This window comes from Hyposmocoma kahamanoa, unplaced genomic scaffold (assembly GCF_003589595.1).
Source record: "Hyposmocoma kahamanoa isolate Upper Pololo Valley unplaced genomic scaffold, ASM358959v1 102, whole genome shotgun sequence".
Lineage (NCBI taxonomy): Eukaryota > Metazoa > Arthropoda > Insecta > Lepidoptera > Cosmopterigidae > Hyposmocoma > Hyposmocoma kahamanoa.
In genome coordinates, this window is record NW_020653337.1 from 8,673,303 (window position 1) to 8,695,701 (window position 22,399).

The 22,399-nt window shown below is 35.8% G+C and overlaps 1 protein-coding gene and 1 long non-coding RNA gene across 2 annotated transcripts in view; one reads left to right on the forward strand and one right to left on the reverse strand.

The window, feature by feature from the left end:
- LOC113233294 (sodium/hydrogen exchanger 9B2-like) overlaps window positions 1-2,879 on the reverse strand; it is a 68,879-nt gene extending 66,000 nt beyond the window's left edge. The window contains exon 1 of the mRNA XM_026468367.1: window positions 2,484-2,879. Within this exon, the coding sequence (XP_026324152.1) occupies window positions 2,484-2,508 (25 nt within the window). The 5' untranslated portion in view covers window positions 2,509-2,879. The remainder of the gene's footprint in view (window positions 1-2,483) is intronic.
- An 8,421-nt stretch (window positions 2,880-11,300) lies between these two features.
- Window positions 11,301-18,179, forward strand: LOC113236791. Its single transcript, XR_003310977.1, has 3 exons — window positions 11,301-11,641; window positions 12,148-12,198; window positions 17,827-18,179. It is a non-coding gene; the product is annotated as an uncharacterized LOC113236791 (long non-coding RNA).
- The last annotated feature ends 4,220 nt before the right edge of the window (window positions 18,180-22,399 follow it).

Sequence of the window (22,399 nt, forward strand, 5' to 3'; positions counted from 1 at the left end):
GACGCGTGATCGCATTGAACTAAACTATTCCCCCACCACCGAAGAGCGAATTACCAATATGGGCGTATTTTGACGCTTTAAAATTGACGGTCTCAGCGAATAACGCTTCAAAATTGGCGATATTTTCGCGGCGAAGTTTTGACGCTTTAAAATTGACGCTTTCAGCGAATAACGCTTCAAACGTGGCGATATTTTTGTGGCCGAGTTTAGATGCTTTAAAAATGTTGCTTTCAAAGAATAACGCATCAAACGTGGCGATATTTTCGTGGCCGAGTTTTGACGCCTTAAAATTGTCGCTTTCAGCGAGTAGCGCATCAAACGTGGCGATGCAAGAAATGGATTGTATACACAAATTTTGCAGGCTGATTTCACATCACTTTTCCTTCATATTCACACACTGGCTTTTACCTATTCTTGAAGTAATGCATGCAAATTAACATCCTTGATAAGAAATTTAAAATAAATAGAAAGTTTTGCATTCTCCTGAATAATCACTGTTTTTCAGATACGAGTTTGAGAAGGTAAGGTATCGATTTGTTACACTGCCCGAGCGGCAGGGCGTGGCAGATCGGGTCGCCGTAAGTCGCCCTCAATTGGGGCCCTAACTTCGTAACTCTTATTACTCCTTCCTGAGCTATTGTAAGGTCCCTTGAAATTGGGTAGTGTGATTGACGTTTTTACAAGCTTTCATGTACAAGATGTAGCTGTATGCTGCTACGTTATGCTTATTTTAGCTTTTATTAACGTGGAAGACTGGAGCTGCAACACATTTAACGTTTATTTACAAGTAGCCCCAATACCGGATACTATCATTATCTTCACAAAGAGTTTTTTTTATGTGGCATAATTAAACCATCACACAAATGTGTTGGTTTAATTATGCCATATATATTCTATACTCTTTATAATATCTCTAGACCCTGATGATCACAATGAATTGATATGAGTTTAGCGGCCATTTAGCGGCAGTCATTTGTAGCATTGTACGACTAGTAAATGTAATACCAAAACTAACCATATAAAATAAGTACAACACATTGAGAAGGTTTACACGCAGGAATTCCATTACGTTCGTTAATCTCTTCAATGTTTTGTGTATTTTTTTATTTAATAGTACATGGGAAATAAATCCTCGTTAAATAAAAATACGCGATGTTTATTTCGTAAAATTATGACAGCGACATCTATATGCTCCTTGGCGAAACTAACAGTTGGCAACAGACTATAATTCCAAATTCACAACGTGACCAAGACTCAGCTTGTTTTATTTATTTTACTTTAGTTTTTTTCATTTTTTCGAGAAATAATTTAAAACAACGTAATTTTAATAGATATTTAACAGAGGTGTTAAAAACAAATAATTTTATAAATTAACGCGCTTGCTGGTTTGGGTAGATGGCGTTAATCCAAAATAAAATAAAACCTTAGCCGACAGTATCCATAAAAATCTGTGATTTAGAGTAGCTTTGACAAGTTCGTTAATTATTTATAAATCAGGTACAAAAATATCTATTTGGCGACCTATTATAGGTACTAAATAGATACTAAATACCCGACTATGCTGTCTTGTACCGAGCCTACCATTTCTCTTGAATTATTGATCCACGATTACACCAACAATATTTTCGCCAATAAATACACAGAGTCTCGTTCGATTGTATTATTAAAACTACAATCCCATTGGATAAAAAGCAATTTAAATCGCAATCGAGTTCGATAGATCTGCGACCTTCTTCGCGAGTTTTTGTAAAATTCCAAGTACTTCAAAGAAGGAAAATTTATGTCGACGATAAAAAGGCATTAAAATATGTTGTGCTTATTTTATTAGCATTAGTGTATGTATCGAGTTCTTAGGTTTTAGCGATTGTTACACATAGGAAATGAAATTATTTTTCCGGATTTAAACCGCGTATATTTGTTTTTTCAAACAAACCGACGTTTCGGGTCCTTTACAGGTCCCATGGTCACGGTTGACATCAACAATATTAGTGTATGTATTTATTTTTTCTCGTTTAGTGTCAATAACAACAAATTTAGTCGTTTCGTAGGTAGTATAAATACTATAATGTAATAAAAGAGAAATTCAATATTTTGTAGGAACTAAGCCTTCCGGCTACCCGACTGTTCAATTTTGTTCAAATCTCAGTTCTTTCTCGTTAAAATGTAATTTCCCGTGAAAGGAAAATTAAAAGCGGCTGGTAACAAGGATATATTTTTGTTTCGAAGTTTATAGAAGTTCAAGATGAGTTCTAACCAGTGTGATCTTTGTTATTATAATCTAAGCCTGTAACAATTGTTAATTTACCATTTGGTATGTGGGTTCGATAGCAAATCTAATCTAAATTTTACTAAAAAATGTCTAAGTTAACAACATTTTAACTTATATAAAATTATTACTTTGTTTGTTTTGTTAAAACGACCAATTAATATATAGAATTAATTAATGTTTCAAAAATGATTCAAGAACACTTAAATAAACTCACCAGTGTCGTGACCGTTCAGCGTCATCTTCAGGTGACCCTGACAGTCTCGCTTCTACGAGCTGTTTCACTCAAACCAATCAATTTTATAGAACCACATCGAGTGAGAGGAATGAACAAAAAAACGTCTGCACTTGTAAATACAACGAACACTTAAGCTCGTCTAAAGGCGTCGTAGACCCGTGTGGTCTCTCTTAACGTCCTCCTAATAATAAATTTCGTCGCATGCGCACTCCGTTCAATTGCCATAATAGAAAATACATTAATCACTCGACGTCGATCGTATCGTATCGGAGAGTGTATGTGGCTAAACAATCAACGTATTTGAAAATATTCGAGAAGTTATTCAACACGCTTCTTGTAAGCCGACATTTGCAAATACTGCGTTCAGCTGGCACCGGTCCGCTCTGCCACCTTTGCTCTCAATGTTGGGCGAACATCAGTCACAATAATTTTACAGTTTGTAAACTGTTTGCATAATGTGTAGATCGTTTCATTTTTATGATTTCAATGTTACAGGGTCGACTTAACATTTTCGAGATTTATAACCACTTATTGCACTTCTGATAAGATTCAGAATGGGTATTGTTGCTCGATACACGTGTTCGATTAGGTGTATAACAGGTTCCTCGAAATTAGTATGTATGTAGTACAAGTACTGGTACTTCAGTATATATAGGTGATATTTCATAAGAGGGTGGGGTCCAAGTTAATCGTCTTGCTATGAATGAAATATTTTTTTACTTCGTTCAACGCCACTAAAAGACCACAAAACATTTAGAGCGGTTACTTACAGCTGTGATGCAAACGCGATGCAAACGCGATGCAATCGCTAATCGTCTACCTTTACATACGCGCGCAAACAATATATACAAGTCGCCGTGTGTAATAGCTCTTAGTGTTAAATTGCAGCAGAATTTGTTAGCTTTTTACTTGGCAGCCCTGAGGGGTCAAGTTTTTCTGGTGTATGCAAGTATGTTTTCTTTCTTTTTCTTTTTTTTTAAATTATAAGTTCGCATTTGACCTCCATCTCACCTGATGGAAAGTGACGACGAGGTCGACGATGGAGCATACACTCCTAAATAATGCCTATTCACTCTCGCCTTGAAAAGGCCCAAGTTATAACGTTCAGGGAACAAGTCTGCAGGCAGGGAATTCCTCTCCATAGCCATATGTTTTGTTGCTATGGAAGACTTGTAGCGTGGATGGGTTGATGGATTTTGGTTTATGAGGTATTGTTAGATTTGTCTTGATCTTCGGAGCATCGTAGCCTATATTATTTAACCGCGCGTACTAACTCTAGTGCGAGATACGCTAAAAGATAACCATAGAAACTTTCTTGATATTATGGTAAGGTGTGGTGTAAAGGGGCTGATGTTCGCACCTCGTTGTTTTGATTGTGGTGAGTGCAGGATACTTACTCGTGCCATCCCAGCTTCTTTACGAATCGTAGCAACCCACTGAGTTTCTTGAAGACTTCGGGAAGCAAACTAGGTACCACAAGTTACGTCACCCTGTAGTTGGCCAAACCGGAGCATTGCAGTAGCGCGGCAATTTCCTCTCCTTTTTTGATAAACATTTTCTTAACTAACTGCTGAAATATGCTAATATTTCTTTAACGTCAATAACCACTAACAATAGCAGTATTTTTTGCAGGTCCCCGAATAAGGTGTGATTCAACATTGAAATTTTAACATATTCACATACTTAAATATAATACTCGTATGTCAAAGGTTTTGGTTTCGTTTTTATTAATTTATATCTCGAATAATGTGGAAACTTCAGCATTATGGTGTAGCGAGCCGTAATCTCGACCTTTTTAATTCGTATTTGAAAATGTCAACGGTAACATATCGTCAGGGTCTGCAATTAACATAGGCGTCTCTCTAGGTTCATTCTAGGTCTCTTTTTGTGTTTAGTATATATTAATTATTTATTAGATATAAAAAATGAGATAGTATTGTTTGCTGATGACACTTCTTTGTTATTTAAAGTTAAAAAGCACCAATGGAATTTGATCAGAGGAATGTGATGATGACAACAATGCTATTTGTAAGTCAGTAGATTAGTTTGCAGTGAATCACCTGCTCCTCAATGATAAACTAAATTGTGTAAAATCACATTTCTGAAAATTTAATTTGGGTTAAGAAGAATTATATTTTTTTGTGAAAAATATTCATAAACTTTATGTAAGTACGAGGGGTAAAAATAAGCTGACTGTTCTTGACAGTCGACCTCACAAAGTCACAAACTCATTTAAGGGGCAATGTATACGCTTCTAAAATACGATTCCAGTTGATATTCAAAATTTTCCACTTACGAGTTTAAAATTTTAGTAAAACAAAAGCTTTATTCGGAAGGTTATTTATACTTGGATGACAAAAATATAATAGTGATCTGTTTAGCTTTTACAGATCTATCATATTTGAAATAAATATTGTAAATGATAAATTACACGATTATTTACAAAGAGTTCTTCTTAGGGGAATCTTTAGCGTTACGAATAAGGTGGTAAAGTTTCATGAATGTGACGATTTCAAGTGTAATTTGCTTATCTATGAATTAAATGCACACAAGGGACTTGTCAACTTATTGTCTCAGGGTGACAAGCGCAGTGGCAATGGCCCCCTCAGATCTTTGCCATTTAAAGCTCTGAACGGCATTGCAACTGTTATGGATAGGTGTGTCGCTTACCATCAGGTGCTCGACTTGTTCGCCCCGCTACAGTATCTTAATAAAAGATTATTTGAGTTTAAATATTATATATATAATTTTTGTACAAAAACGATCTTACAGCTTGTCTCTCTTGTTTCAGTTTTTTATTTTACTATACTTTACTATACTTTTTTTATTAAGTGATCTTTATATCTATAAAGTAGTTACCTATATATATATATATAGTAGTTTTGAATTAAAGTTATACAAATGTAAAATACAAAGATTTCAACGGAATCACATGCCATTGATATGGTATTCGTGAAGAGCACTCGGTGTTGATGAGATTTTTTCTTATAGTTAAAAAAAGAAGATAGCTTTGCGTTGCACAGGGTCCTCAGAGGGACAGGCGCTAGGTACTGCGGTGAAAGGAAGTCATTCCGGCGGTAAATAATAACGCACGCTCGGAAGCTTCTTTCACGCCAGACCGACTTCAGTCGAGTTGGCAAACGACGGGCCTCTAAAGAGCGGGCAATTTGCGCTATAACACCCTCCGGATACTGGCTGCTCATTAACTATGAACGCCGTCATCAAGACGCTTCTTTAGCAGAAAAAAAAACGGCATTTAACAGTAGCACTCTCGACGAATAAACGCTCTGTAGAGGTGCTTTTGAACGCCCACCGCTACAAAGTGCATATAAATTGCGCTGTGAAATTGAAGCGGAGATATGAAAAAAACTTCGGAGTAAACTCCTGAAAGACAAGCTGCGGGGCAGCCCACTTTAAATTCCACAGGTACTTTGAATAGAAATAAAAGCATAAAAGCAAAGGAAGCATGTTGCTGCAACTATTATAGCAACTTAAAATGCATCTCTCTCGTGGGTGTGCTTGGTATTACGAACATTCTACCGTTTTAATAGTTGTCTGTGTAATTAAAAAGTGATTTATAAATGAAGCATGTTTATATAAAAGTGTTAACAGTAGGAATTTCATTTAAAGTATTCATTTATAAATATTGCACCGTCATCGTCAAGAGTTAGTTACTACCTTACTTAATTATGTTAATGAACCTTTTTGCGCGACTATATTCTTATCACGACGTCCGTAGATGACGCTGAAAAATTGTTTGGAGACGAGATGACGCAGCAATAAAATACGGAATAAACCTTACACTAAATTGGATTACGGGACAAGAAAGTCAAGGAAATGATCAATAAAACATTAATCTTTTCGAATCAAACGCGTGTCCCAATATATTACGGCATAAGGCGCATGGCGTTTTTGTTCATCATTTCAAAGCATAAATTTGGTTTTTATATCTAATGTGAAGCTGCGAATATAGACATCCGTATATTTGTAGCGTTGTGTCTAACAGAAAGTCAAGAAAATGTAACGAAAAACAAAATATGAAAAGAAAGCTTTGCAAATAAGGCCCATAAGTACATAAGTCGGCATTCTCGTCTCGTTCTACAATGACAAAGACGGGCGACTCTCGATTTGTTCCAGAGGATTTTCATGCAGTCCGTAAAGACGCGGTGTCGTCTCGAAGAATATTCTGATAAATCATATGCTTCACGTACCCTTGAACGTTTGCTTAGGCGTGAGAATAACATACGTTTGACTATGCGCATATGTATACATACCTCTTGGTGGTTAGGATTTTATAGTTGGACGTCATTCGAAATTTGGCATTAAAGCTCCCAATTTCTATACAAAATTAAAAAGTGCCTGGAACTGAACATTTTATAATGGATTTAAAATTACCGTGAAGTAGGTCAACAATCTGATACATAAAATGTTTCGTGGTATGAGTAATTTATATTTATTTTTTAAACTATTGTATTGTTGTTGTTTTGAATTGTTTCCTCATCATGTTTATAAATTTTCATACAAACATCTCTGCGTTAACCGTGTGTGTGTTTTTTTAACGTAAAATAGATGAATGCTTTGCCACAATCCCTTCTGACATTAAGCGACTATGAGGACTATTCCGCATTCATTCTAGATTTAAATAGTCCTATGCTGTAGCTTTCGGGAAACACAAAAGCCGGCAGTGTATTTCATTCCTTTGCCGCATGCATCAGCATGGATTAAGCAAATCGGTTCGTGCAAATGGATGGCATGTCAATGACATAAGGATGGGGTGTTCCGGACTCTCTCGTAGACTGAACGAGGAGTGGTAAGGGAGGAACTTCACTGTAAAGTTCCTACGCACACTCATCGAAATGTATCCGATAGAATACCGGCTAGCAAGCCTTTTTTATGCGGTGATCAAGATTTAGAAACTTTGAGTCCACAAGAAAGTCGTTGCCAATTAGTCTCTTTACTTTTCACTCCACCGAGTCAAATGCAGCGGGTAAAGTCGTCTCAAAGGTGGTGTAAACTACAGTATGACCCTGACCCAATAAAGCATACTAAATTTATGTTTAGAGGAGATGACACTCAATGGGCAGAAACTGAAATACGAATGTTTCATTAAAAAGTGGTTTACAAACACTTATGTAAATACAAAACTATTATTGCCACTTGTATGTACAATACAAAATGGTTTCCCTCTTTACACCTTTAAAACTTTTGTACTTTTGCGAAGGGTACCTTTGGGTATGTAATTTTGAGTTTTTCAACTTTTGTCAATAATGTACTCCAGGAAAACATTGCTGACAGTTTTTATTGAAAAAATGCTACAATACGTTAAAAAATAAGTCTCAGTTTTGAATAAAATGATTAAATAATTCGTAGCGACTGTGATTTTATTTTACAAACAGTAATGAGTTATTGTTCGTAAAATTATTGTCGCGTTAATTAAAGGCAGTAATAAAAACTCAAACTACAGCCTATGGTTATTTTTTAGTAACTCATTTTATCTCAGTTAGTTATAATCTTAATTAATAAATATAATTATAATATATATAAAATAGATAATAATAATTTAATTTGTTTTGTGGAACCTTAACTACCTGAAGAATTTTCCTGTTTTAATTTTTTTCTTTTAACTTACAGGTGTAACGTTGTTATTATTATTTAATATTTAGTTCCATATGCTAAACTAAATATTACATGACATATTTCGTCGTTTCATAGAAGTATTACTACTATACAAGTAATAATCTCAGTACAGACTACTAAAAAAACTCTCAAAGGTCATTCATTCCCTAGTTTCCCACCCTTAGAGGTGGCATATTTTGTTCAAATTTAAATGGGGCTACTACTGAGGCACCCTATTTCCAACTAAAAAAGAATCGTCAAAATCGGTCCACAAATGCCGCCGAAGTAACCGGGTAACATACATGCAAAAAAAGAACATACAGTCGAATTGAAAACTCCTCCTTTTTTGAACTCCGTTAAAAACAGCGTCCCTTATTTTTCATAAGTTTTGCAATTTCAAATGTATTTTAAAGAGATTTATTAGTCTTTAAAAAAACTTGTCGGCGGCGTTGTTACGGCGCGGAAACGGAAGCCGCCAATTACTACCGCGTTCAGCGGTTAAGCTTTGATTCCTGGTTTCAACGACTGTGGAAGTCGGCCGTCGTTGGTCGACTTTCGACGGTTCTCGGTAGACAATCCTATTAGATCTTGTTAGACGCACAGAGGATCCGGGCTTGCCAATTGAAATTTACCATTTGCTGAAAAACATCGTGAGGAAATCTGTATTGTATACATCTGTAAAGCAGTTTGATGATGAGTGTGAAGTTTGATGATGAGAGGCCCTGTGGGAACTGCAGTCCAAACCTTCTCGTTGTGAGAGGAGGGCCGCGCCCAGCAGTGGGGCTGTAATTTCGCATAGGCGTTTCTGTAGCGCCACTGGTATGTTTTCTGAAGAAATGGTTTCCATGCCATCATGCGAAACAGATGCGTTTCGGTTTTAAGCAAACTACGGGCCAGCTCGATCGTGATCCTGAACATTATTGCGGTCATGTGGGACAGTCCCACGCTATAGCGATGAGTGTGCCTGTATCTCGTCTTTTAAAATAAAATAAAATTAACATAAGTTTATAAGGAACTGTTTGTTACTAACCATTATGGAGCAAGTGCCTGAAATAAACCATTATTATTATTATCTTTTTTAGATTTTCGCCAATCCCAAGGTCTAAAAGATTAAATTAAAATTTTTAAATGGTAGAGGCGGTATTCCGTTGCACAGTCGGCCGGGGCCAGGAACTCAGGTTCAAGAACTGGCGAACAATACGTCCTGCTCGAGAACCGCCTTCTGCATTTGTGCTGGAAGCGACACGCCACAGAAATCCAACCGCCTCAAGCTATTAGCAAGGCTGACTGGAATGTTGGTAATCTCATGCGCCTAGTCGAGATACTTCCGGCGTTTCTCCGTTTTGGCTTTAACGAGACCCTCGTCATGCGGGATGGTAACGTCAACAAGAAATACCCTCGGTTGCGATCGATCCAATATCACAATATAAGTCTTATACGCAAGAATAATTCTGTTTTAATAATAATAATAAATAACGCACACACTCAACATAGCACCGCACTAGGGAAACCCTGTGTCGCGGGTGCCACGGACACACACATAGACAACCACAAATTACACCCAAACTCACGAGAGAAATAAATGTAGGTCATACAAACATTTCTCCCGGCCCGGGAATCGAACCTGGGACCTCTGCGTGGCAGTCCGGCATGGAAGTCGTTCGGTCACGGAGGCAGTTTAATAATGGATATATTTTGGTGCGGTCGTCTTCGAGTATAGGCTCGTGTGAATACTTATAATATCGTATCCTCTGTTGCACGAGTCTGTACTGTTTGTTTTTAACTATTAATATTATTATATCTATTTCAGACTCTCGCCTCTCCCAAGGCCTGATTATTATTGTTATAATATATTTAACCAAATCATCCTTCTTATTAGTAAAAATAAATGTTGTTATCTGCCTAGGTCAAATAAACATATAGAAAAAGACACGCTATGAAACACTTCCATTCTAGAATAGGTAGAGCTGATAATTATTAATAATTCACGTTTCTTTTTCAAGAATATGCTTGTATTTCATTAGATTATTTTAAGTCACTTGCTTGGTTATATTACGTCAACAAGTTGAACATTAGTCATAACACAACTATTCCCGCTAGCATCCGATATAAAACAATAACTTCACACCAAAGTACAGTTAGTTTCAATAACATATTTAGCACAATGGATCTTGCTTCCATTCTACAATTTCCAATGTTATATAAATCACAGGTACCTACTAATGTTTATCATTTGATTAGAAGATATGTACTTGACCAGTAAATGAAACGGGCCAAGAAAGTGTATATTATCTAGCGAGTCCAGACGAGAGGCAGCATTGTAAGTACGAGCAAAAATACGACTAGAAATTGCTAAAGTATGCGTGCCGAGGCAATGCATTTATTGTGCGAATATGCACCAATATTTGTGCAATGAACCTGACGTTCTACTGGTGAAGTCACAATGAAAATTAGTTAGAACCGAGTTGAGTCGGTAAACCGATATTTTGATTCGCTTGCATAATATTTTTGCGAAATCTTTCTAGAATATATATGTAGAAAATATCGTTACGTAAGATAGTTTCATTATATTTTTATGTAAAATTTTACGATTTGTGTGATAAATTGAAATTCCTTTAAGATAAAAACCAAACTGTTTGTTCAATTCATTTTAAACTATAAACCACTATTGTGTTTACTAATTGTTAACTAGGTAGTTCCAGCAGTGCATTTATACAATACCAAAACAAAAATTAGATAGTTTGATGAGTTATAAGTTAATTTGCCGTAAGATCGTTCTATCAATAATAACAAACTAATTAAACAGTGATTAAATCAAAATGTAGTAAGTAAAAACCTTGTTTAAAGAAATTCACGAGAGCGCAGTCCTTGAGCGCAGAAATTGAAACAAAACAAAAGCAACAACGACTAATATTTATTTTCAAATTAGTTCTATAATAAAATAACCATCCCTAAGAGCGATGCTACATGGGCGTTGCCGGTGCGTTGCGTCGTCGCAATACTATGATTTTAACGCACGAGTGGCGCACGAGCATTGCGGTGTCGCAACGTAACGCCGCTTACTAAGGCTCAATTTATATTGCGGTGAAACGAAACGGAAGCGACTTTGTGTAACGATATTTTATATAGCATAATGAAATTTATGGTCAATTGTGTAGCGTGCAAACTACATACGACCCAAAAATCACGTAGCGCGTCTTCAGCGGAAATCTCGCGAATGCGCATGCTCGAGAATGCTTGCGCATTCGCGTAAATTCCGCAGCTGCCGTCGGCTATACCTGGTGAATCTGCGAGAAGTGGAAAGAACGCAGGTGCAGTGTGACGTCAAACGACGACGAAATACTACAGCTTCAAGGTTCAACTGTGGGAAGTTCGCGAATGAACGAGCATTCCCGTGAATGCTCGAGCATTCCAGCGGACGCGCGCATCTTCTCGCGCAACGAGGTGAATTTGACGCTTCCATTCCATTCCGTTCCGCCGCAATGTAAATTGAGCCTACGCAGCACCTCTTCTCGATGATGGTAGGAAAAAACATCATGATATTCAATAAAAACAAAATATCGAAATTGTGGGTGTGTTTGACTTTTTGTGTGTTTGTGGAGTTAAATTGTTTCGATATTTTGTTTTACATGCCATTTTGTCGTACTCTATTCTTATAAGATATGCAAAATCTATCCGAATTCACTGTCATCTCTGCGACGGAGTTGCGGCGGATGCTTAAACGTGTCCGTGACGTATCGTCGTTGGTGAAAACCCATGTGCACTCATGCACATGAATGTGATATTTATTCTCTTTGCATATTTGTTATCATCACTTTATTTCAAACATATCATTGTAGTCTTCAATGCTGTGCGAACTCTTAAGTTGTTTGCCTTTCTCTTGGAAGTGCCTTTTGTTTGTCGCCATTACTCTGCCTTATTGTCCAGATCGTACGCATGGAACAGGGGCCTAATTTTATTTTCCGCTGACTTTAACGAATACAGAATGTCGAGAGAGAATAATCAGGCTTATTTACATTTTGCTTAGGTCCACCTGACGCCCCTCGAGGGACACCGGCGGGACCGCCTACCTATCACGGTAAACCCAAATAGCCTAATTGCGTTTTCACTTGTTTAGTTAACAGTTAAGTTCAACATGACCAGAAGAAGATTAAGCAAATGAAATGTGGGACACATTTCCGCACACATTACTGCCCCAAGTCAGCTCTTAACAGTGCAAAGAAGTAAAATTAAATTAACACTGCTTTGAAACAACATATTAAATTGTGTTGCCTCGTAACGAGGGCCGTGGAAACAATAATTATTCAAATGGGAAAGTCAGTTAGTATTAAGGAGGGGTTGAAAATGCCTTTGGTACATGTACTTAATGTATTTTTAATGTTCCATTTATAAAATATTCCAAGATGAACGAAGCAACCGGCGCGAATCTCTATAAAGGTTACAAGAATTGTGTCGGAGAAAAAAGATTTTCTAATATCCGGCACGATTCAAAGAATTTCTTCAGCTTCTATCTGGACGAGGGAAGGGGATAGAACCAGAAAAAATATTTAAATTAACATAAAAACCAAGCAACAATAAAATATAATATACTACATACAAATTTAGTAGATACTTAAATAAAATGTAATTATTAGTGTAAACGATTCCAAAGTAAAAAGCGAAAGTACAACAGACTTTCAGACAAAGCAACAGTCTCAAAATAATAGCACATTAAGAGTGTTTATTGCAACGGTTTATGTACCTATTTTTACTGAGTTGCATTTTGTGTTCAGTGAAAGCAACGAGCGAATAATTTCAAGTCTTTGTTTGGTCAGTAGCATATAAATGAATTGGAATGGCGTACGACCTGGGACTGGCTAACAACACAACCACAAAATTAGGTAGCCAGAAAACAAATGCGGGAGAGCATCGTGGTGTAATAAATAATGTAGCAACAGTGCCTCCGTTTGATCGATTGCGCAAACGAGAAGGGTGAATGAGATCTTTGGCACCACATTCTTCATACGTTTTTTCACACTTAAGAGGGTTATTTATTTGTTTATGTATAACTTATAAGTTTCATTCACGAATTCCTTCACTTAGAACGTTTCTGTTTAATTTCGCTTTGAAATAATTCACTAAGTCCAAGTATCTGTTCGACGAGAGAAACAATACACGTCTTACAATATAGACAATTGATTAATACAAAGACAATGAGATATATCTTATAGATACATGTGTACGTACGTATATATACAGCATTACTTTGGAATGGAATGTAATATCAGTGCGGAATTGTGAACCAAAAATCCGACGTCACAAAACGCATACCCTGTCAACCTATAACATTGTTCACGTTTCAGGAACCTATAAAAGCATGGTCTAACGAGTGTTTACAGATACTTGGCATATCTTACTTCCATATCTAAAAACAAATATGAACCATATTTGCCTCTCATTTGAACCGGGATATGAAGGCTTATCTCAAAAACGACACAGCCTGAATAAACTCTATTCTGTCCCCATTCATTGAAGTAAGAAAGAAAAAATAATACCATTTTTGTATGTTTTGTTGGGTTAGCCGTGACAATATTTTTCAAGGGGCAATGCTAGAGTACACAACACTAATGGCAGTTATAAATCTAGAGCTCCTGTAGAACCGAGTGGGCAGTTCAGCCAACTTCGCGTTTCCTGGAATGTATAAAATGATAGTAAGCGAGTTCGCAACTGTTTTTTAAGTAGTGCGTAGAGAATAAAACTTTAGTGTAGGAAAAAAACAGAGAAATATTGCAGCATTTGAACTTTTCTGAACCTTTTTTTGGTGGCTACTTATACATATAATATATATACATATATCGTACAACGTACTTAACACTCATTACTATATATCAATATATATCTATATATTGGTTAAATACTTTGCTCTAGTTGAGCATAAATCTGCATAAAGATTAAAACAAATATAATTAAAAATAATAAACATGCAGATCCCTTAATAAGTACGTTGGGATATAAAAGTTAAATATTTTAAACATATGAGATTAGAATAAAGACACTGCAGTGCGGTATTCCGGAACAGATTCACTCGCAGACTAAACTTAGAAATTTGAGTGGAGGTCGGCCAAAATGTCGCCTAACAATCCCAGTTAAACTTAGTTTTCTTGCTGAAACAAAGCACTTAGCTGGGCTTTAATGACTAGCTCCTGTACTTAGAACCCTTAACAATGCCTTAAATGTTATAGCGCGTTGTAAATGTAATAATTGTTTTAAAAATCCAATCAACATTACTTTATTTGAAAAATAAAGCGAGCAAAATAAATATACTAAGCATTTTATTGGTGAAAAAGCCATTTCATTTTTTATATTGCTGAGCCGCCTGTCTTCCAAACAAATGCGATGTATTTTTCACGGCAAAATATTGAGACTAGAAAAATGAAACATCTCTATTGTGCTAGCAATTTGTTTGTTTTATATGTTTCACTATTCAGTTTCCTACATCGATGTTAATTGTGAAAGATATCAGAACAGTTAACATACATGAGCACTTTGCTTCCTGTAATCGTCATAACAATTATGACAAGTCATAACAAGAGACTAATCATTTTGATAATTACTATATGCAATACATGTATCCCATTTACATTTTGCACTAATTTTCACCTTTTTATGGGTAATTTTTTAATTTCGGTGGCGATGTTTATTCTTTAAATATTCTAGAATATTATCATGTTGCTTAGTATTCGAGTGTAGTATCCTAAAATATTATTTACTATTTCATGATAATAATTTTAATAATAAAAATTGCCACCGAAATTAGGTAAAGAAAACTAATCTGAAAATAACCCTTATATGCTCTATCACTCAATAATTTGTATTTAGATGAAGTAAGCACTTACCTTCAATGAAGTATACCTACCATACGAAACCTAAGTAAATAAATTACAAAATTTTTAAATACTAAACATTAGAGAAAGCCTTATTACATAACTAAAAGTTTCACAGCTAAAAGTCAACTGCATAGCTAAAACTAAGTATACACTTAGTGTACATTTTCTCTGCAAACGATGCACAATCCTGTATCTTCTGAATAGCACTGTTGGTCACGGGTCGTAAACTCAGTTTTATTACAGGGTACGAACATTCTAAAGGTGTATCTAGATTTCTTCAAAGGTCTAGTGGCAAGTTAACAAAAGCCATTATTGTTTGTAAAGTGTCCGCATTTAAAAACGTCCACTTTTATTTCTATGCCTCGGAAATGGAAGAGAATACTTCTACTTACAATATAAGGTGCGCTAGTACGCGGCGGAAATGTTTATATAGCTATATTATGTTTGTACCTTTAGGTCCAATCTGTGTACACAAGGGTTCTATTGTAGAATAATATTAAACTCAACCCTCAGACGTACAGGGTGTAAGCGATAGTTTACTGAAATCTTGAAAAACTAATTTCGCTCTTAATTTTTTTTTGTCGGTAAGAAAACTTACTTAATGTGTTTTTGTTGCTTCGTAAAACCCTTATAAATGCTATTGACGTACAACCATAGACTGTTCTTTGTTATATTACATCTTTACAAATATACTTAACATTTCCACATCTCTTTCTATAGTGTATTTTTTCCGAACTTTATTGGCAAAATTAAGTAGTTCAGGAATATAGTACCAACTGGTAAAATTAATACTCCTCCTCCATAAGTTCTGACATCCAAGTACAATTTTCAAAGAGTTCTGGTTCTGAGTCATGAATTCACAAGTCTAAGTTTTCGGTACACCATCACTTACACCCTGTATTGATACAAAAGGAAATTAGAGCTAAGGGTCGAAGTGATTTAATTAAATTTAGGGTTGTAGTTCGATCGTATGCCGACGACTTGAGAAAAGATAATCGCGTTGCGTCTATTAAATTGCGTCATTTGTGAAAGGGTTCATTTGAGCGAAAGTTTTCAGTGTTGACGACAACATTACATTTATCTCCATTAGTACTAAACTAAGTTCATACCAAAAGAGGTTGTTTTTGTAATCAAGCACATGAACAGGGGAAATTTCGTCGGGCACGATGGACTTAGTATTCAGCATCTACAGAATGCTGGTGTGCATTTATCGGAAGTTCTCTCAATTTTTCATATGTTTTGCGTTCGTCACTTTTGCTTACCATTGAAACATTCCAAGTGGATGAAAACTGTTGTTGTATCAGACATAAGCCTGGGGATCGTTCTGATAAATAAAAGCGTGTATATGACCATTTCGTTGGCCACCATAGAGGCAAAAGTGCGTAATCGTATTTTGTTGAACGACGCGCAGGTCGATTCTTTTTTTAAGATATCCGGTGATGGGACAAACAACTAGTGCGCCTGGCGGTAAGCGACACGCCTGTCCATAACTTTAAATCGCAAAGATTACCCTGGTACCCTGAGACATGAGCTCTACTTCTACTAGTCTACTATGCCGCTTCTATACAGACAGGAGATATCCAAGAACCTGTAGAATATTGAGAAAATACAGAGGAAGCACTGGGTGATGCTTGTTATAAACAATATATTTAATGCATTTTACTAATCATTATATACGTGTAAGTTGTGTGTTCAGCACAAAACAGCGTTTAGAGTATTGTTGAGATTGTGACATTGCTGCAGCGCTGTAGCGCTTTAGACATGCTAGCGGTAGCTCCCACGGACTAAGCGGTATCCTTTGCCTTACAAATGATATTCTTGGCTTTGTGGCTTGTTAACTTGACTTTCCGATCATGTTATTAGGTTCGATTTACGTTGCACAGAACGGAATGAAATCGAATTTATATATCGAAATAGCACATAGCATAATGAACTGCGTATCTACTTTGTACTATGCACAATTCACACAAAGTTTTATTTAATATTGACAAGTCCCTTGTGCCTGCAATTTCACTAGCACCCTTATCCTTCAAAACCAATACGCTGTAATACTGTGAATGTAATAATTACTTCTTGGCGGCAGAAATAGGTAAATTGGCAGTACTTTCCTGGACGAACTGTTTCACAAGGAGCTCTACTGCTACCAAAATGTCTTAATGGGACTTTGTAAATTATTATGGACGAATATACATTTGTCTGAAGTAAATGGTTTGCAATGAAAAAGAAATTAGTCCTATACGTTATCAACGTATTTGTATTTTTTATTATATTCGGGTTAACAACAGTTCATAGTAAAATGAATTATAATTTAGAAAATTTACAAACTGAGTGAAAATAATTATAGTTAATTAGTCGTTACAAATATGTCAATCAAAAAAGATGTGCTGTCCAAACAACTTAATAGTTGCGCATCTGTGTGTGTTTTGTGTAGGTGTGTATATGTGCGGGTGAGTAATGAGATGTAAATATAATGTACTATGAGGCTTTCTTGCAACATACATCATACATAACGTTATAAATATAAATAATTACAGATTACGTGAGCAGTGGGGCGTGTAAATAGGTTGATGATGATATTGATATTGGTGGAATGGACGTGCGCTTACAATATTTTGGCACGTTGAACAGAGAGATTTGAACTAATTTAGGGTTGTTAATCCGATTATGTAGAATATCATATGAACGACATACATCTAACATTAGATGCCACTATTCGAGGATTGGAAGGTCATAAGGTCGACCGATATTGAAGTAAGAATCATTCCTTTGATGTGTTCTATGTTTAATGTTTTTTCCTTGAATTTCTACGTGATAATATGTCACACGTTGAACACCTTCAGGAAACGAAAAAGTCAACTTCCGGAAAAAGCGACGTGTAATCCTTCTAACAAGTGGACCATATAAAGCTGCGCACGAACACGAAATATATCACTTTAAAGGTTAATACCAATCTGTAATCTAAAAATCTGTAATCTAATAAAACTACTAATCAGGTGCCAATTTTGACATCATTCTGTAATAACAACTACTAATCATGTTCCAATTTTAATACCAATCTGTATACCGTATAACTCGGCCCTTTTGGGGTAAGTGTCTGGACTATTTATGTTAATCCGTAGTAAGAGAGTGTTTTATACTATAGTATCTGTTTTTATATACCTTTTCTTGTCTTGTTATAGCCTTTTTCTTTATCTTCAACTTTACAATAAATTTATGTGGACCTGAAGTTTCCTATTTTATTGCCGTGATCCTGGTCACGGCGCATAGTGTCTTACAACATTTTCATACGTATGTACATATGTTACTGAAAATGGTCTACACCTTGCTTTTGGTAACGATACCTTGGAGTACTCTCCGTTACTCTGGTTTTCAATGAAGCCGGATAAATGATAAAGATGAAGTCGTTTCCTCCAAGTAACTTGTTTCTTTAACCACATAGTCATAATCTGTCTTATAATAATGTTATAGAGGATTTGAATTCCAAGGCAGGCGAATTGGCGATCACAGTACAACTGCAATATAATTCATTTTAGCCTGTTTGCACCCACTCTATTGGGCTATTCTTTCCGGTCCCTTGCGAGTCGTGTCCAGTAATTTCCAACTATGGTCTTGATATCGGGCGGGCGGTATACCTCTTGATCTTTTTGCGTCTCTTGGCCACCATTCAGTAACGGTAATTGCAATATAATACTTATGTCTAATACACAGGAAGATGATGTTCCTTAAAAACTGGATCGTCAATCATCCCGTGAATACTTTTCGCGAGAATGATAATAATTCAAACCCAGTCTGAAAAGTACAATAAATTGTGAACATGATCAACTCATAAGTAAGTTTCAGTGCACTTACGAACTTTCCGTAAAAAGGTATCCCATTATTGTGTAAATGAAAGTTACGAAAATTTGAGAACTACTTCGTCGGAGTCACAAACTTGGGGTGAGCAAAATTGTGAAAAGCGCTGAAGTGCAATTGCCCCATTATAAGTTTCCGGCGTTAGAAGGTTTAGCAGTGAATTTGCACTGAGTTGTCTCAACAAATACTCTGCCGTTTTCAAACTCGAATGTCTTTGCTGACAATGTTGGATTAGATTAAATTAATGCGTATAAAGTGAATACTCTGTAAAAGGATTGTAAAATCCTATTAAAAATGTTTACAAATGGACTAAATAACTTACCTACATCATCCTATTGAAGAGCCAGGCTCTTGTCGGAGTAGCCTCCTCCATTCCTCACGGTGTATAGCTCGCTTCGTGACCTCCATTTTCTTTTTCGTTTTTATAATGACGGGACGAACAAGTCGTGCGCCTGATGGTAAGCTACATGCCTGTCTATAACAGTTGCAGTGCCACTCAGCTCTTTAAATCGCAAACATTAGGCGCACTACCACTGCGCCCGTCACCCTGAGACATAAGTTGACAAGTTCCATGTGCCTGTAATTTCACCAGCACTCTTACCCTTCAAAACCGGAACACAGTAACGCTGACATTACTGTTTGGCGGCAGAAATAGATAACCTCTATATAGCTGCTCAATTTAATGTTCTTGTTTATTTGTTCACTGTACGCCATTCTTGGTCTTTCTCTCCTCTATTTTCTCCTCAATTATAATTTTCATAAAGTCGTAATTACATAATAATTGTCCAAACATTTTCCCGCTTACGTTCTCTAATGTATTTAAAAGATTTCTTTCTTTTATAACTTTTTTTTAAAATAAATATAACTAAACTCTTTAAAACACCATATAATTCCATATGTAATATGAGGTTCAAGATACATAATAATGTTTGTCACTGTGACTCTATATAACAATCTTTAATTTCGGACTATAGATAACATTTGGTAAAACTACGACTTTCCATGGATTTTGTATTTATATGTATGTTTGTTTTGGAATTACAAATACATTTCTTACATAAAAATGTTAGTAGAAACGATCTTAAAACTAAATAGTTAGACTACAAATCCATTATTCCATGGCCAATAAATCTCCAAAAAGGAGCACGAACGTCACTGGAACCCGAAAACCCTTTGAATAATGTACAATAGCGGCAAATTTGCGGGCAAAATATACATAATTACTCAGTATCACACAGCACGTCCTACATTTCGTGGGCAGCACTATTTACGGTCGGTTGATCTCAGTCGTAAACTCCACGCAGCCTCGAAACAAATACGTGACCTTACGATCCACAGTAAGAGTATAATAGTAATTCTAAATTGAAATATTTTAGAGATATTTGTTAAAAAAGTATTTACAAATTATGTGTCGTCTTTTTTGTACGGTTGTCGGCATGAAGAAAAAATCATTACGATAGGCACTGGAAAATGTTTTATTAACTCATAAAAGACTTCTGTACTACATCAATTACAGGTAGTTAGAAGTAGATCTTACTGATTCTCGTGTGGTAAGAGTAATGTTAAAAAAAGTTATTTAAATTTAAAATTGGAGAATAGATTTTTCAGTTACTCTAAGCTGCCATAAGCCCTAGAAGATTTAGAGATTTATAGCGAAATCTACATTTTATCCACCTTCGCCAATGTGGTACCGACGTTAAGAAAAAAATTATTAAGATAGGCAAAGTATTTTATTATTACCTTTTTTTAATATATATTTGTAATACATATTAAATACCATTGTAGTTCATTATTAAATATAAATCTTACTTAACAAACGTATATTTGAACGCTGGCGCTGCGTCAAAAATGTCAAATCTTATTTTCTATAATTTTTTTATAAAATAACCGACCTCATAAATTCGTGGAAATACATGTATTCGCCAAGTTTTACTGAAATCGATTAATGGAAAGTGGGTGAAATCCAATAAACCGGATTCATCCCTTAATTTGCACTCTTAGAAGTGAAATATTTTCTTCAAATTGGAACAGGACCACCGACGAGGTACTCTCTTTCCAACAAAAAAGAATCATTGAAATCGGTTCACAGATGTCGGAGTAATCGCTTAACATACACACAAAATCTGAAGTCGAACCGAAAGAATCTCCATCTTTTTTGAAGTCGGTTAATAATTACTAAGCGAAAAAGTCGATACTGGCGAAATCCAAAAAGGGCACCGCCAATAAGCAAAATGAGATGAGTTACATCTGTAGAAATAGTCTAGAAGTTACGACCTGCTGCCATAAACGCAAGAAGATTGAGAGACGGATGTACTCTACATGATGTATCTCTACGGTATCTACTTATTTTACTTGTTAGTAATGTATATACCTACTTAATTAATCCTGACAGTCAAAGGCTTAAGAAGAAGGCATAATAAAATCAGACAAGCTTATTTACGTTTAATTATAAATAAACCGAATTCACTAATTCGATTGTGTAATAAGTTCTTTGTTTTGAACTTAATCGCTGTCGTATTTTCGTTGGTATTGGGATTAACAACAAAGGTCTGCGAAACAAGGTAATTCAATGTTCCCATCGATCTTTGTCTTTGGAAACTTTTGTCATCGCCTCGCGAATGGTGCTCACGCAAATTAACTTGACTCTTGAAACAAACGCAACAGGGATGAAATTAGTTCTGTATTGAGTACTTTTTATTGTAAAACTCCTCGTCAACATAAAATATTGCTACTTGTTCCGTGGTTCAGTTTTTACATTATTTAAATAGGTTAAAACATTGACTTACAATTATATGGACGTCGGGTCCGCGCTAAAAAGTGTCCGCACTTGTAAGGCGCTAAAATCGTATACAGAGCGCGACACTCCGCTTTAGTCTTCATTTGTTCTACGGACAGCGCGATACTGCGATGACATAACAATTTAAATTTCGAATAGGTTGACTTGGGACATTTTTTTCGTGGTTTTTGTATTAGACCCGTCGTCCATTTATTTGTAAGTCAATGGGTTAAAAGCAAAAACTTTGCTCTAAGTAAATCTTTTTTTTTAATGTCGATGGTCTTGCCCACACGCTTCATATAAATGAAGTTTGGTTCTTCTTTGCATATATCGCACGTTTAAACAACACCGTTACAAAGAAAACTCTCGTATTTCAAATATGAACTTAATTTCGGAAACTTTATGATCATTTCCCAAAATTTATTTGTAATGTTTGTCATGATTAGTATTAGAGCTTTCAATCTCGATTCATATCCGAGTCCCGAGGAAAAAAGGCAAGCCTCGATGCGGTATCGAAATCCCGGAAAAAATAAGACTGTCGACGAGACGAGTCTAAAATATTTTAGACTTTTCATTGGGCATTTCAAAAGTTGATATTTTTTCAAGTTCTTTATTAACTCGTGTTATAAAATAAAAAATTGTTTATGAAATGTTTTTTTACATTTTTAAAGTGGACGTGTAAGAAACAAACAAAAGGGCGTTTAATATGGTTTCAGAATCATTGGTTTCAGATAGAGGACCTGGTTTTATTGCTATTGTTCTTCACCCTTCATATATTATATTAA